Genomic DNA, 17,237 nt, shown 5'->3' on the forward strand with positions numbered 1-17,237 from the left:
CCCTGTATAAGTTTAAATTTGAGTCTTATAAATATTCGAAAGTAAAACGCTTAATAATGGCATCTCAAAATCTTCGAACGAGAATAAACATAATCAAATTGTTTGTTTACAGTAACAAATGTTTCTGGCAGGTGCCCCTAGAAAGTGAGTTCTGCGTGTCAATCAGGTTATTCAAGATTAAGAGACAAAACTCTTCACCCCGTGGGATGGGAAGGAGATTAATCAGGGTCTGGGGGCCGGTCAGTATAGTTGGATGCATCGTTGCCTGCTATTTATAAAATAGCAAAGGATTCCCATTGCGATCGTTACCTGAAAGAACACTGCTTGGTCAGTAAACGTCTTAGGAATTTTTGTGTTTGAATTTTAAGAAATACGTTATGGTGTCCATCAATCCCATGGATTCCCACTTTGGTCCAGAATTAGTCCTGGGATGCAGTTCATCCAGTTATTCCTGGAAAGAAGAGTCACTTATTTTGAGCTCTCTTTTCTGTCGTCTTCTTCTTGGTCTGTCGAATTCTTTCTGTCATTTCCTGCTCATCGTCATATGTTTAAGCTGAGTCTTTTGCATATTTTGGAATGTTTATCGGATCAAAATTTGTGAAACTTTTTTTTTACTTTTTACAGTAACGCGTTGATTTTTTTTTCATGTTGAAATGTTTAGTAGCAGCTTTTTAACGTTCACTATAAGCATCATTTGGTCTCATATGACTAACCTTAAATCAGGAACCCAGTTTATAAACAATAAATCCCTGTGAGAACCTTAAGAGCTTCTCAAGGATGAAGTTTCTTAAGCGGCAAGGAGAAGGTTTGAGTACCTCTTAAAGCTAGGCATCAATTTAATAAAAGCTCCAGCACAGGCGCTAGATGCTAAAACCACAAATATAAATGTCGGATATACACACAAGGGTCTTTAGATCGCAGGTAAGTTGAACGATATACAATCTACAAACAAATAAAAGTACAATCAATAAACAGCCGGACTTTACCTTGTACTTAAGGATCTCATTGGCCAACTCATCAAACGTGTGTTTTTGTGATAAAAATTCATTTATAAACTCCTCATCTTTTCCGTTAATTAAGGACAGAAACTCATCAAAGTCTTGAACTCTTAGTTCGGGTCCAATCCGTTGTTCATCGAGCATATATCTAATTTGGGCTTTGTACTGCAAAGCAAGTTCTTCTGGAAATATGGGCTAAAATATTTTATATAAAAAAGTAGAATATCAAACAAATAATTTTTTTAAAAATCGAAACAAACGACTTAAATTTAAAATAAATAATATAGGCTTAAAATTCAGCGTACCTTTAAGTATCTTTCTTGTTCTGTCCAATCCAAGTACAATTTCGTCTCGAGTCTTGGAATATCTCCAACAGCGTCAATCATTATATCAATGAGTGCTACTAATGTGTCACGAAAACTTTTAAATGACGGCTCAAACATCAAGCTGTTGCCCCTTTGCTGTAGTTTTATTTGGAACCCTTTATTGGCATACTAAAATATAAATGAACAGAAATTGGTAGCCGTAATTGGTAGCCGTCATAATAGGATATTCGACAGTGATAGAAAAGTTCATTGATCAAATTCAAAATTATAAATCAAGTGACTGGAAGACTATCAGAATACAGTCCATCCGCTGGATGTTTGCACAAGTACGATATTATTCACGAATTATTTTTTATATTACGTTTCTTTTCTACTAACAGAACCTAAATCGATTACCTTACGCCGCCTGTCCATATACAACAGCATACATCGAACAACGACTCCTTGTGAATCCCAGAAAATGGTGGCCATCACCTTTTTGATCGATAGGACAGTCTTCGCCTCATTCAGAGCGCGTTCACCGGTTGCCGCCACTGTTTCTTGATCCCTGGTGTGTAGCAATGAATTCATGTTTCGTCAATGGTTACGAAACGACGTAGAAACTCGTTTGGATAACACTAAAATAGTGTCAAACACTGCTCTGAAGTGGTCTCATGGTTAAGCTTGTCGTCCGGAATGAGCAAACGCGGCAATCATCGCCCAAAATTTCACGCAGGATATGATATACTTGGTCTTTTGAGATGGCTACTGCCTCAGCTATCTCGCGTACCTTCAGTCAGCGGTGTGCCAGTATGAGATCGTTAATTTTTGTCATGTTAACCTTCGTGGTAGCCGATTTTGAGGCACCTGGGCGCAGCTCATCAAAAACCGATGTAAAACCACGTTGAAACTCGTTAAACCAATTTTTAAGTCTTGTAATCGAAGGTGAGGAGTCACCGTACACAGCATCCGAGCGCACTTTGATTTCGCTGTGTGATTTCCCTCGCAAAAACAAGAATTAAATTACCGACCGATATTGCTCTTTTTCCATTTTTCTAAAATTTGCCAACACGCCCGCTTTCACACGCCGTCAAAACAAAACTACAGTAGATTTCTCTTGATATAGTGGCGCCATCGTGCGCTGAGGCTAATTACTTATCTGACCGCCTAAGTATTTGAAATAATGGGAAAAGAGGATTTTAGTTGACTTATTATATATTGATGCAGAAGACGAATATACGTTGACACAGAAATGCTGGAGAATTTGTTGATATTTACATCTAGGAACAGATTTTCCTGGAGTGTTCAGTTTGAGTCTGTCTCCTGCAACTTCATTGCTTTTGTTAATATTGCCCTAGCGAATTCACGATAAATACCATATAAATTGCTGGACAGTGCCCTGATCTAATTGGAGGTCTTCATCGACTTGATATCCAAAATGTCGTTGTCAAGTATGTAGAACATTGCAAACAGTTTAAACTTAACTTCAAGAACGGTGTGTTGACCCGAGACGCAGGTGTCCATCAGGTATAACAATGAGAAAAAGCTGAAATAATTGCAGGTGTTCGTACAGGTGGCCTGAAATAACGGATCTAGACAGGAAAAAGCTTATTGATGGTATCAAATTCCACTAAATCACCGTGCTCACCCCAACGTCACTTTTAACATTCTCCTCTGATCCTACACAGAACAGAAATAACGCGAACAGTGAAAAGTGAAAAAGATAAAACTGGAGTACCCTTGTCATACGATGAGGGGAACCAGATATGTAATACTAAGATTAATAGTAAAAAAACTGTAAATGACAGCTGCAGTGTTGAAAGAAGGAGAATTTCTTCTCAAAATAAAGTCCCCATGACTCAAAGGAAATCAAACTTGCAAAAAACATAAAGCAATCTTTTAAAACGCCTTTAAAAAGAAACTGTTAAAGAAAAGAAAAAAACTAAAGTTTCGCGCAGTCTTATCTATCGCCTCTAGATGCATGATTCAGTAGACACTTCCGAAAAGTTAGACAGGCTTGGGTGAGGTTATGTCAAGTCGATGAGCAAATCCGAATGTCCACTCTGCTATGATTAATTAATTTATATGTAACCGTTTTATAAGTAAATAAATAATTATGTTTTGTTAGTCTGTGCGTCATTAAATACACAATTTCAAAGCCGCAAGATAAACAAACAAAATTAATTTTCTGGTCGTACGATAAAATCAACGAGTATACTTTACCCTAACATCTAAAATGTACTTCATGTAATCAGCTAACGAATTAAAACATAAAGTCTGTAGCTGATAAGTCATGATACTAGCGACCGCGTTATAAAACGACTCCATTTTCTTCTTCTTCCCTGGATCTGGTAACCTGTTCTTCTTACTGCCTTGAAGAAAAATGTCCGTGACGGCGTAATAGTATTTGGAAAACAGATTGTCTTTGCACGTTTCGATGTGTTTGTTTGTTACAAATTTGAATTCGCTCAACTCGAAAGCCCCTTGGTGATTCTTTAGGGCTTCGATATCTAGAAGACGAAGATCTCTGCAAAATAGAAAAACTATCTCTAAGAAATGTTTATATTTAGCAGACTTTTAGAAATCAAAGCAAAATGCCACTTACTTGAACTCCTTTTCCCAAATGTCCAATACAGCTGCTAAACACGGATTAATACAGTGCAAATTCCTGCTGATTTTCAATTGGGCTTTATTGAAAGCAGGTCTAAAGCTATTACCTATACTTTTCAGTTCTATTCTGGCAGGAGTCAAGTTTTCGCCAATGGCTTTGACGAACGCTGGATCTTGAAGGACGAAATCCACAATAGCCTTTTTTACGGCCAGCATAAATTCATCTTTTACCTCTTGGATAGATATTTCCAACGTTTTCTCCCATTTCCACAACCTCTTGGGCACCAGTGCCAAAACCTATTTAACAAAGTATTGTAAGTTTTTCATCTTAAAGGGTTCATAACGGAAAACACACAAGTCATTTCTGATTTCTGTGATGAATATTGGGCACAGAGACCGTACTGACTTTTTTACACTATCCACGCCACATAAAAAGGGTAAAAACTCCCTTTTTTAAATAAAAAATAGTTCATTTTTGTTTAAATAAAAAATGTATAAACCCATATAACAACTAATATATTTCAACAAAATTTAAGTAAAGGCGATTGTGCAGTAATTTAAAGGTAAATACAGTACAGTTAACCAACTTACACCTCTAAGCGATTAACGGAATTCGCAGAAAACTTTTCGTTGTACTAAAAGGCGCGATAAACTGCACTGGTGTTCTCCATATTATTTAACACTTTGCTAAATTTTAGGTATAAAATAAATATATGTCATTAATCCGTTGTTCATAGTTTTGCATATTTTGTTACATTTTTGAAGTTATACTTCTATACGCGCGCTCCACGTTGGAAATTTGTACGGGAGTGAATCGGTGAAATCATTACATATGTAAGGTAATGAGTAAGAGAGAGACAGAAGATATATTTTCTCTCTCTTCCTCTCTCGAGAATAAAAATGTTCCTTTTGTATATATATTTAATATTACATATATATAATATTATATATATATATATATATATATATATATATATATATATATATAATATAATTTTTATTAATATTATTATTTATGTGATATGTTTTGTATTATTTAAATGTTCATAATTATTTTAGTCTTTTGTATTTCAAAATAATAATCTCAATAAATCACTGTATAACCGAGAACTGTCAATTTTGAAATACGTTTATGTCATGTCTAATTGGCAAATATTTTACGTGTTTGGTTCATGAAGTTATACTATACGCGCGTTCGACTTTGGAAATTTGCACGGGAGTAACAAGCCTCGTTAGGCATGTTAAATTATAGATTAAAACTTGTAAATATCTCAAGAAAGTTCAAATGTGTACTTATATACACAACAAACAACAATTAAATATTACAGTTGTATCACCAAACAATATTTTTTTTATTAATATTGTTATCATGGTAAATTAAACATATGCATAAGTAACTTACGTATATTGTCATTTGTAAATACTTATGAATATTTCATTTTAATTTGTATTAATATTATTATCATGGTAAATTAAACATATGGGTAAGTAAGTTATGTATACCTATTGTCATTTTTACATACTGATGAATATTATTTATTTAATATCTTAGCATTTTTAGAATCGGAAACATTTATTTGTTATTATTTCCACTGATTGATTACTTTATTTTTAATTATTAGCGTACTTACCTATAGCATTACATATGTAATGATTGTGCAGATTGATTGCCATATAAATTTATAAAGACGAACGCGTGTATAGAAGTATAACTTCTATCGGCAGTTCCACTGGACTGCCACACCCGTTTTTTTTATAAATAGTATTCTTGCATAATGTTATTTAACGTAAATTTCTTTCACCTACTTTTTTTTATTAAGTAAACCGCGTCAACCATGAAAGAGTTGTACATAAAATCAGATGTTTGTCAATAACAACTAATTACAATTGAGAACTTAAGTCTATTTTTATATTAGATTGTACAATTTAGTTAGTTTTAAAAACTTAGTCACTTTATCACATTTAATATAGTTCAGATATATACTTTTACAGTATAGTACTTTTCAGATCACTTAGTAAATCACTTTGAAGTCGTTCCAGGTGATAAAATGGGCAACTAACAATAATGTGTTCGATTGTCAGAGGAATATCACAAACATAGCACAGTTTTTGTTGTTCTTTCTTCATTAAGTACTGGTGGGTTAACCTGGTAGATCCTATTCTCAAGCGGTGTTGTATGACTTGATCTCGTCGTTTTTAGTGGCATTATCTCTTTTGGTGACAAATTTGGGTTGATGCGTTGTAGTTTGTTGTCGTCAAGTTTTTTTTTATCTTTCGAGCCATATTCTCATTGAAAATTCTTTGGTGGTGTTTTGAATGTCGGAATGAGGAATTTCTAGGAGCTCTTTATCTGGTCTATTCGTATAACAGGCTTCTTTAGGCTTCGCGATCAGCTTGTTCATTACCTATTAGGCCTACATGCCTTTTATTCTTACTGTAAAGTTCTTCTAGATCAATTTTAATTTGGCATAGTATTGGGCGGTTTGGGTAAACCCTTAATATTCCTTGTACTGCACTTAAAGAATCTATGAAAATGATTGCTTCCAATTTGGGCTGGTTTGATATATGTTAAAGGGCTTTATATATGGTATACAATTCGGCGGAATATATGGAGTACTCCTTAGGTACCTGGAACTGATATTTAATTGTTTCGTCAACGAAAGCTGCGTCTACCGTTTCCATTTCAGAAGTTTTTGACGAATCTGTATATATTTCGTAATATATTCTGTACTTGTCTGTGAAATGTGTCTCTTGTAAGCAGATAACCTGTGGATGTGTTTCTTTAATTAAAAGCTGTAGCATAGCTATATGTGTAAATACGGTTTGAATGTTCAACTGAATAATAGCCATTTTGTTAACTTCTTGTTTTGTTTTTTATTTATCGTTGGAAGGAGTATTTTCCTGTGATGCGTCAGTATCTTCAGAGGTCATATTTTACCTCTTAAGCACAACAGTTAGAAACTTTCTGTCATATTGATCTAAACTGATTATATTGTAATTCAAACGTCTAGGTTCAAGTGACCATCATGCCTAGACGTAAGTTGGATATTAATGTATTAATTGCAAATGTGCATAAATACTTTACCATGGAAAGGGACAATGGTGGACCTTTAAAGTTAGTATTATGTACAAATCAACGAGTTTGTGAAGCACACGGGATAAGTGAAAGCAAGCTAAAAACTCTACTGTCAGAGATTCTCAAGAAGATCTTACTGTGACTGAGTATCACGAAGATAAGAAAACAACTCGTAAACATTCTAGGAGCATTGACTTACCTGTTGGAGTGTGGTTCACAAAAGAATTAAATTTTTGAGAGAATACACTAGACTTAAATCTAAAAATACAACATTCGTATACTTAGATGAGACATGGATATTTGCAAAGGGTGGAATTAAAAGAATTTGGCAAGACGGCAGCATAAAATCAATAAAACACACAGATATCTAAGGAAAAAGACCTATCATTCTTCATGCAGGAGAGAAAGAAGGCTTTATAGAAAATGCAGATTTAATCGCAGTAACGATGCAGTTAGGGAAATGTGGCAAGGCAAAAAGCTCTTTGAACTGCAACTCCAGAAATATGGGCCAAAACTGTAAATATGTGAAAAATTAATAGAAGAGTGGTGGATCCGGGAAAATATAATTGTGAAATTAATCCAGTGATTATAGATTTACGTAATGATAGCGGTAGTGAATTTAGTGACGACGATGATGATTTAGAAATCTAACTATTCAGTAAGTACACTATTATAATGTTATTTACAAAATAATTGTTTAGCAGGTTAACCATTATATTTATACATTCATTATTAGCCAAATAAATAATATTTAAAATTCCATTAGAATTTTTGCTCCTCATTTTATACAAATTAACTCTAACTGATAATACAGGCAAAAACATTCTAAACGAAGTAAGTAATTAAAAAGATTATGGAGAACTCCAGTGCAGTTTACCGTGCCTTTTACTACAACAAAAGGTTTTCTCCAAATTCCATTAGCCGTTTAAAGGTGTAAGTTGGTTAAATGTACGTGGTCTTAATATCGTCCTTATTTAAAAATGTTACCGCTTACCCTTACTAATACTTTTTCATCCAAGGGCGCAACATGTACCGTATCTACACCGTGTTTAATATAGTAATAGTATCGTAACATTTCCCTATCTTCAGCATTTGGCAATTCATCATCCATGGACATTGCCCTGTCGGCATCTGTTCCAACTATTAACTTCACTAATCTGTTTCTGTATTCTTCCCTTTGTTTTCGTAACAATGTGTAAGATTTGATTCTAGACTGTTGTTCTGCCGCTAAAAGAATGGAACAAATTGAAAAATTAAGACGTGAAATATACTTCATACGCTGATTTAGTCTCAATATGTACCTTTTTTCTTTTCGGCTGCAAACTGCTTTTTATATTTGGGATGTGCAGAAGCCAATATTGGCTTAAGCAGTTCTGGAGGCAGAGAAAATAACGATCGGTCATGTATGTTAAAATCTGATGGCAGTGATAATCGTGGAATTTTTATATTAAGATCACCACGAGCTTCCAGTTTCGCCCTCTTCTCAGTAATGCGTTTGATCAAACGATCTCTTTCCACGTCTCTGGACGCCATACCTGAAAAAATCTATCAAAAAAGTCTTATGCTTTTATTTATCCAGTACCCTGTACCTACTCCTCCTAGTATGTATTTATTTTAACTTTATTTATTAATAATATATCATGCTGGAAAACAGTACACATCCAAGATTTTTGTGAATATATGCAAACAATTCGATTTGTTCTTATTTAAAAAAAAACTATCATTTTGCCAGAGTATTATCTAATTTATATATTTGTTCGCTAATTTTAGTTGATACTGTGTAATAATAATTAATCATACTGTTTTGTTAATTTGTTATACATTTTTAAATCTATAAATTAAAATGACGTCACGGGTTTTAGACTGAAGGTTTCGAATAAATCGAGAAATTGTACTACTTAACTGTTAAACAACGACAAACGTCAACTATATGTCATATTGTCATATGAAAATTATCAAAAATATCTTGTCTACCGGGGGTATAGGTTAGTTTTACTTTAAATTTAAGAAAAATTAAAATATAAAATGGTAAGTATACGTACCTGCAATTGTATAGATTTCTAACGACCCATTTCTTCAGGAAAATATTATCATTCACAAACTTCTTCGAATAGATTCTGACTTTAGTTGTAGAACCCTCTAAATATGTATTTTCCATGGAAACGGTAAGCAGAGGTAAAATCAATCATTCTGCTTATATGACATGAGTTCCCTCAAAAATTTTCGTATTCTAGTACGTAACAACAGATTAGAGATTGTCAACGACAATTATCAATTTTCAAATAAGCTTTCCTTGTATGTTCAGCATGGGACTACTCTAATACTGGCTTTTTATTTAATTTTGCAGTTATTCTTTAGAAGTGTAAGGCATCTGTATCTAACCAAACGCAATTTTGCTGCAGAAAAATCACTATTGGCTACTCTGCGGAAGAAAACAGGTAAGGGATATTTAATATGTACTGTAGAAGCAACGAATATAGATTCATAAATAGAAGGTTTCTATATGCAATACTTAAAAGATAGGGAAAACTATATCCAGCATTATTAATATTGTTTTTATTAATAACTGAAATAAGGTTGTTTTGGTTGATATTTTTGAAGAAAACATCAACATGTTTTGATCTAGATTTTCCTATTAGTTTCATTTATGTTCATACTTATATTATCTGTATAAAAAACAAAGTGATTTCAGTCACCACAGCATTCCTATCATTTATTTACTGTGATACTAATAGGTTAGTCTGTTTATATAATAGATTAAGTCATTTATAGACTATATAATACTCTAATAATCTAGAAAATAATCATTGAAATTATCAGTTTATAGTTATATATTTCTATATTTTTTTACAGTATTTATAAGATTTATACTTAGTCTGGCTGTTGACATAACTGCATATTGTGGCTTCATAATTTGTTCAGCTTTAATTAATATTTTCTTAAAAAATGAATCAATTTTCTTTGAAATACAATTCATTTTGTGATAAAATCGATCAATTTGTGATAAAAACTAATATAATTATATAATATTGGTATGAATAAAAAATCTGAATGTAAAATAATATAAATTCTTTAAGAATTTTGCAAATAACATAATTTTTTATTGTATTATTTTCTAATACTTTTTGTATTTAAAAATATATTGTATTTTTCAGGTTATACCTTTGCAAACTGTAAAAAAGCTCTAGAAATGCACAACAACAATTTGGTAGAAGCAGAACAATGGTTGAAACAACAAGCCCAAGCTCTAGGTTGGTCCAAAGCCACCAAATTAGAAGGGAGACAGACTACACAAGGACTTATTGGAGTGGCGATTGAAAATAACGCTGGGGTGTTGGTTGAAGTGAATTGTGAGACAGATTTCGTTGCTAGAAATAAAGAGTTTCAGAATATGGTCGAAGAAACAGCCAGAAGTTGTTTGCAATTTGCCAAAAATCATGAGAAGTCAGCAAATCAGATTAATACAAAGGTGAGTATAACTAAATGATGTTTTTATTATTATTTTTATTTGTATCAAAAATAGCTAAATACTACTAAATTATTCTGTATGTTTAGATTTGTTTGGACAGTGAGCAGCTGAAGAATTTGAAGGCAACTGATGGTAAAAGTCTAGCTGATAGACTAGCTCTTATGATTGGAACTGTAGGAGAGAATGCTAGTTTGAAGAGGGCCTTGTGTATTAGAGCAGGAGATGGGATTCACCTTACAGGTACTTTAAACACATGTAAATGACAAGGGGTACACTACATCTATAATAATAGAAAAATATCGCTGTCTTATTATTAATAACATTATTAAGAACAACAAAGAAAAAGCACTTACACAGTGGTGTATACAAACTTAAATGTGGCGACTGCCCAAAAACTTACATCAGTCAAACTGCTAGAACTTTAACAAACATATAGCAGGACATAAAAGGGCTTTCAATAACAGAAAAACAGATTCTAACGTACATGTTTCACCTTCTAGGCTATATTTATTCTTTTAATGATGAATTTTAAATTCTTCACATTCAAATTAAAGGCCTTAAGCTATATTTATTAGAATCAATGGAAATTAATAAATTAAAAATACAGACATAATTCTGAATGACTAACTGGAGACAAACAGTTCTACCCTCCTCAACCTATTCAGTTAAAGACTATAAAGTGTAACTGCATGTCAAAAATGGATCACTTGAGAAAGGTATTCTGCTGAAACAGCTGTATTGTTAGATAAAATGAATTTCCATCAAGTAACTACCAAATTCATCACTTAAATCTTTATAAGTTTAGAACACAAAGTTTTATAGTATTCTGTCCATCACTGTATGGCTAGTGGTTGTAGTTTTTGCATTTTTTGGTTTTGTAATACAAATTTGACAGAATTGAGATTACGCAAGGGATGAAAAAACATATTGAAAGTTATTTATGAAAATAAGCACTGAAAAAAAGTCACTTAACAACAAGATAAAGTTATAGATGTGTAAAAAAATTATGCAGGTTTACACAGAGTAAGCAGAAAGAAATTATTTCAAAAAAATATCCCAGCAACAATGTTGTATATACTGGATATATAACAGTGTTGTACCTGATTACTATGCGATGTTTTGGCTTATTTAGGTTTTGAAAAAAAGTATCTAATATTAATAATAAAATATAATTTTTCATAACTCTCGGTATTTGGGTTTCAGGTACTGGCACATATCCGGCAGATTTTTGTGTTTTTCTTCTTTTATTTTTATAGGCCTGGTATACTCATTCGGCAATGCATCAATTTGGTAGTTGAATGCTCTGATGGCTTGTGCACGCCATTTTTTATTCACAAGGTTGCATGACGTTGTGAGAAGTTCTAGCCATTATTCTCATAGAATCATCGCTGTCGAATTTGAACCAACTGTACTCAGTGATCTTACATTTGGGATCTTTCCTTAAGTAGTTCTCACATGCTGAAAAGTCTTTGAAGTCTTTTTGCTCCATGTAGTACACATTGAAGGGCTTGCTGGGACGTGAGTTGGCAATTACTACCACAAAGTCAAAGGGTACATTCACCATTGCTCTTTTTTTCTTTCTCTCTATGAGCGAGAAGTCACGGTCGCAAGGTAAGAAGCTGTGACCACTAGTTAAGAACTTTTGTTCTACTTGAGGGAAATATCTATTCACAATCAGCAAACGGAACATGGACAGCATTCTTCAGTTATTATTCTGGCCGACGCATCGGTCAGACCAGACTATGAGTTTTTCTATTTCTTCTGACTTCAATGGACGAAAGTTAAGTTTTATGTAACACAGGAAAGCTGAAGCGATATCTGTAGAACCACGATTACCAATAGATTCATGCCACCACATCATAGTGTCATCGTTTGAATCTGCATCGTGAATATTATCATAGTTGTAAGTGGCATACTGACGGTGGTAGAATACTGAAGAGTGAGTCAATGTTGGACAGTACAACACTTGCTGAAGATCAGTGAAGAGTACAACTAGTTGTGGATTAGCCTTTTCAGCATTAAACTTCAATGCTTTGTATCCATCCTCAGCATGTGCATGGTGGAGTTCACTGTCAACAAGAATAGCATTTCTTTCTAGACCGTCTGGAGTAACCACAAGCTTGATATACATTTTATCACAAAACGAGCGAGGGAGAGCAAAGCGCAGATTAAGGTCTGATTGAAATATGTCAGTGTAAGTGTGCCGGGAAACATTGCATTCGGATACTTTCACAAAACAGTTTGTACATTTTTTTTTAAGTTTAATACAGCAGAAAGGCAGCGCGACTATAATGGTTTTCTTCATGTGGAAACGACTTTATGTGTTCTCTTATACGTTCTTATACGTGCAATTTGTGCATTATAATCCAGCCTATGAAATGTTGTGAATAGATCTCCAAACTGGTCTTGAATTTTAGCAGCCTCGCAAACAGATTTTCACATACATAGTCGCTCCTAAAATAATACTTATTTGAAGTTATCGAAATTATCGAAAGATGCCGAATTTCAAATCATACACTCATTACGGACGAGCGCAGATCATAACAAAGCTAACGACAATGATAAGGCTACAAAAAAATGCGTTTTCTAACAAAATATACAACACTCTAGCACTCATCTCATGTGGCGGGGTATTGCTGGTACATTCCCGTTTCTAACCTCCATTTTTACAGTGATAGTAGTGACAGTGACGTACATACAACGTTTTTGCACGGATACCAACATTGCGGTACGAAAAACTCAAGGAAGACAAAATGTTTTTAGCCAGATTGAAAGATGCTCGCATTGGTCTTTGGATATACAACAATATTGCATTAAAACCTCACTTTGACCCAATCTGTTGCTTACAACATTGTTGCTGCCCACCATTCAATTGTTTGCAATGACAGTGCTTGTTTTTAAAAATCAAACTTACAAATTGAATATATTTTTAAATTCTTAAATAATTTTTTATTTTCTTATATTATAGGTTATGCTCATCCATCTGGCAGCATAAGCAATAACGTTCAGTTAGGACGACTGGGAGGACTGGTGGCTTATAAAGCACTAGAACACAATGAAACTACATCCGAAATTAGTAGGGGTAAGATTATTTTTCATACATTTTGTTACAATTTTCACTTCTCAGGCAAAACTGTAAAATTACTTTTTTGTGGTCACAAAATCGTACTGGGCTTCAAATATTTTTTTGCCATACCTATTCAATGGTTAGATATTTCTGAATTAATTTTCTATTGCATAACTTTTTGATGTGCAATTTACTGTTAAATTAAAGGAAAGAATCCTCACACAAATCTCTTTATGTTAATCTCCAAATATTTAATTTATCGTATCATGTAAAAATATAGCTGCCTACCTACAGTACCTATGTTTTAAAACCTTTCTTTATTTTTATTTTCAAGAATGTGTGTAATTTTTTGTGGGAATGAAAGTTCTGAACAACTAATTGCCCTTCTTACAATAAACTACTGATGCGTATGACATTTTGTGACATTATGGATATTCTTGTTTACATCGATAATTTTTGTACTCGTTTTAATTTGATTAAACTTACTATAAGTCGTTATTTTTAACTGTGTCAACTTTTAGGCCTGTGTCAACATATTGTCGGTATGTACCCCACAAAAATCGGTTCTCCCGATGACAAACCTTCCACAAACAAAGAGGAAGAGAGTTGTCTCATCCACCAAGACTACCTTCTAGATGATACTGTGACTGTAGACGAGGTTCTTAAAGAGCACAACATAGAAGTGGTCGATTTTAAGAGATTTGAGTGTGGAGAAACTTCCAAGGCAAGAGGGGATCAGCCGTTGGAGTATGTAGAGACATGTCAGTAAAAGGTTTTTAATGAATGTGTATATATTGTTTGTTATATTTTAAATTAAAATGTGATATAGATCAAGTGTGTTAATTTTTAACCGTGTGGCATTAACCAATATGGAAGGTTTTTATGATAAAATGAATAAATAGTCAGTAACAAGAGAAATACTCAGAAACAAGAGAATTACTCAGCATAATTAAAGAGAGAAAAATACAATACTTGGGTCATGTGTTGAGCAGTGAAAGATATTAATTACTCCAAATCATATTGGAAGGTTAAGTTCAGGGCAAAAGATCATTTGGAAGACGCCAGAAATCGTAGCTGAAAGACCTGAGGAGATGTTTTGACCGCTTGTCCACAAAAATCTTATGTGCAGCAGTTTCCAAAGCTATTTGGATCCCCAACTTTCGAAAGGAGGCGGCGCAATAAGAAGAATAAGAGAAATATAGTCAGCATTGGACAATTCTGAGCATAGGAGCGTTTGCAAATGCCTCTGATTTGGTAGGTTTCATAGATTTTGACTTAGCAAGGATAGATCACTACATATTAAACCCTAAATAATAAAATGCAGTACAATGTTTATTAGTTTTTGAAAATATTTGATTTATTTATAATGCTGAGACAAGAAAATCAAAAGGATCCAGTGATCTTACATTTGGGATCTTTCCATAAGTAGTTCTCACATGTTGAAAAGTCTTTGAAGTCTTTTTGCTCCATGTAGTACACATTGAAGGGATTGCTGGGACGTGAGCTGGCAATCACTGCCACCCAGTCGAAGGGTACATTTACCATTGTTCTTTTTGTCTTTCTCTCTATGAGCGAGAAGTCAAGGTCACAAGGTAAGAAGCTGTGGCCGCTAGTTAAGAACTTTTGTTCTACTTGAGGGAAATATCTATTCACAATCAGCAAACGGAACATGGACTGCATTCTTCAGTTATTATTCTGGCCGACGCATTGGTCAGACCAAACTATGAGTTTTTTTATTTCTCCTGACTGCAATGGACGAAAGTTAAGTTTTATGTAACACAGGAAAGCTGAAGCGATATCTGTAGAATCACGATTACCAATAGATTCATGCCACCACATCATCGTTTGAATCTGCATCGTGAATATTATCATAGTTGTAAGTGGCATACTGACGGTGGTAGAATACTGAAGAGTGAGTCAATGTTGGACAGTACAACACTTGCTGAAGATCATTGAAAAGTATAACGAGTTGTCGATTAGCCTTTTCAGCCATAAACTTCAATGCTTTGTATCCAGCCTCAGCACGTGCATGGTGGAGTTCACTGTCAACAAGAATATCTACGCCAGAACTCGTAGCTGAAAGACCTGAGGAGGTGGTTTGACCGCTTGTCCACAAAAATCTTATATGCAGCAGTTTCCAAAGCTATTTGGATCGCCAACCTTCGAAAGGAGACGGCGCAATAAGAAGAACAAGAGAAATATAGTCAGCATTTGACAATTGTGGGCATAGGAGCGTGTGCAAATGCCTATGATTTGGTAGGTTTCATAGATTTTGACTTAGCAAGGATAGATCAGTACATATTGAACCCTAAATAATAAAATGCAGTACAATGTTTATTAGTTTTTGAAAATATTTGATTTATTTATGATGCTGAGACAAGAAAATCAAAAGGTAAGTCAGGAGAAATCTATAGAATTCTATTTTTTTGGGTTGCATCAAATGTAAGTTATATATACTCCATTCGCTTAGCTCGGGCATATTTTGACAGATTCATTGTCGGAAACCTACAACACAACAATTCCTACTTCTCAGTATTAATATCTCAAGTATCCTACTATTGCAGACTTCTTTCATTAAAAAAAGAAGAATTATTCTAAATAGTGGAAGTGTATACTAAACCCATCAAATTTTGGGTAGTATATATTTAAAAAATATATTTTAGTTGTTATAATTTAACATAACTATTTATTATATGGTGCAGATAAATAAATATTGATTGTCGGTAATTCGCAAAGTTCTATTTTATTTACCATTTAGTTTGTTTACTATTAATATTGGCTATGAGTACGTGTGCTTGGTTTTATAGTAATTTCCAGCCACTTTGAGTCTGTTAAAAAGTAGGTAACTAACTTCCGAAAAAAATAATGACTAAATTCACTAGACAGTTCGGACTGGAAATGGCGAACCGAGTATACCATGCGCTAACTTATTGAAGTTATACTTCTATACGCGCGCTCCACGTTGGAAATTTGTATGGGAGTGAATCTGTGAAATCATTACATATGTAAGAGAGAGACAGAAGATATATTTTCTCTCTCTTCCTCTCTCGAATATGAAAATGTTCCTTTTGTATATTTAATTTAATATTATATAAAGATATATATACATATAATAAAATATTTATTAATATTATTATGTATGTGACATGTTTTGTATTATTTATTAAATGTTCATAACTATATTAGTCTTTTGTATTTCAAAATAATAACAAATAATAATCTCAATAAATCACTGTATGATCCAGAACTGTCAATTTTGATCCCAAATAAATTTGTAACGGCGAATGCGTGTATAGAAGTATAACTTCCACCGGCAGTCCCACCGGACTGCCACACCTGTTTTTTTTTATTTTGAGTACGTAAGCAAAACGCTCAGATAGGTAAATTTTTAAAATAATCATAGTATGTAATATCATCAATGTTTCGAACTTTACGCGATAACTCTTTAGGTGACAGTCATAACTTTTATTTTTTTTTTTTTTAATGTAAAAGTACAACTGGTTCCTAAAAAAACTGATACGACTCTTAGTAAGATTTGGTCATTTTGAGCAGTGTATTTGATTAGTCTGACATTATATTACATTTATTATGACACAAATAATAAAATAAAAAACAAATAATTGATTACGTATGTTAATTTATAAATTGTAATAATTATTAAGGTCTAAATTTTGAATTCCTGCATTTTATAAAGAGTATATAAATGATAGTT

At 33.4% G+C, this 17,237-nt stretch overlaps 2 protein-coding genes across 3 annotated transcripts in view; one reads left to right on the forward strand and one right to left on the reverse strand.

The window, feature by feature from the left end:
• Dhc36C (Dynein heavy chain at 36C) overlaps positions 1-9,329 on the reverse strand; it is a 122,905-nt gene extending 113,576 nt beyond the window's left edge. The window contains exons 1-7 of one of the 2 annotated variants that reach the window (XM_072533960.1): positions 9,032-9,329; positions 8,291-8,524; positions 7,984-8,216; positions 3,909-4,210; positions 3,527-3,830; positions 1,304-1,492; positions 987-1,193 (exon numbers count right to left, since the gene is read on the reverse strand). In XM_072533960.1, coding sequence (XP_072390061.1) covers positions 987-1,193; positions 1,304-1,492; positions 3,527-3,830; positions 3,909-4,210; positions 7,984-8,216; positions 8,291-8,522 — 1,467 coding nt within the window. In that variant the 5' untranslated portion in view covers positions 8,523-8,524; positions 9,032-9,329. Of the gene's footprint in view, positions 1-986; positions 1,194-1,303; positions 1,493-3,526; positions 3,831-3,908; positions 4,211-7,983; positions 8,217-8,290; positions 8,535-9,031 lie in introns of both variants that reach the window. The other variant, XM_072533958.1, reaches the window with a different exon arrangement.
• Positions 8,906-14,359, forward strand: mEFTs (elongation factor Ts, mitochondrial). The gene is made up of 6 exons (XM_072533961.1): positions 8,906-9,017; positions 9,337-9,427; positions 10,145-10,458; positions 10,545-10,698; positions 13,427-13,540; positions 14,047-14,359. Exons 1-6 carry the CDS (start codon positions 9,015-9,017, stop codon positions 14,292-14,294), a joined length of 924 nt encoding a protein of 307 aa, XP_072390062.1. The 5' UTR covers positions 8,906-9,014; the 3' UTR covers positions 14,295-14,359.
• The last annotated feature ends 2,878 nt before the right edge of the window (positions 14,360-17,237 follow it).

This window comes from Diabrotica undecimpunctata, chromosome 6, assembly GCF_040954645.1.
Source record: "Diabrotica undecimpunctata isolate CICGRU chromosome 6, icDiaUnde3, whole genome shotgun sequence".
In the NCBI taxonomy this organism is placed as follows: Eukaryota; Metazoa; Arthropoda; class Insecta; order Coleoptera; family Chrysomelidae; genus Diabrotica; species Diabrotica undecimpunctata.

Coding starts and splice junctions, on each gene's coding strand:
- mEFTs (XM_072533961.1), top strand. Junction 10,459..10,544: donor CAAATCAGATTAATACAAAG/GTGAGTATAACT, acceptor CTGTATGTTTAG/ATTTGTTTGGACAGTGAGCA. Junction 13,541..14,046: donor TACATCCGAAATTAGTAGGG/GTAAGATTATTT, acceptor GTCAACTTTTAG/GCCTGTGTCAACATATTGTC.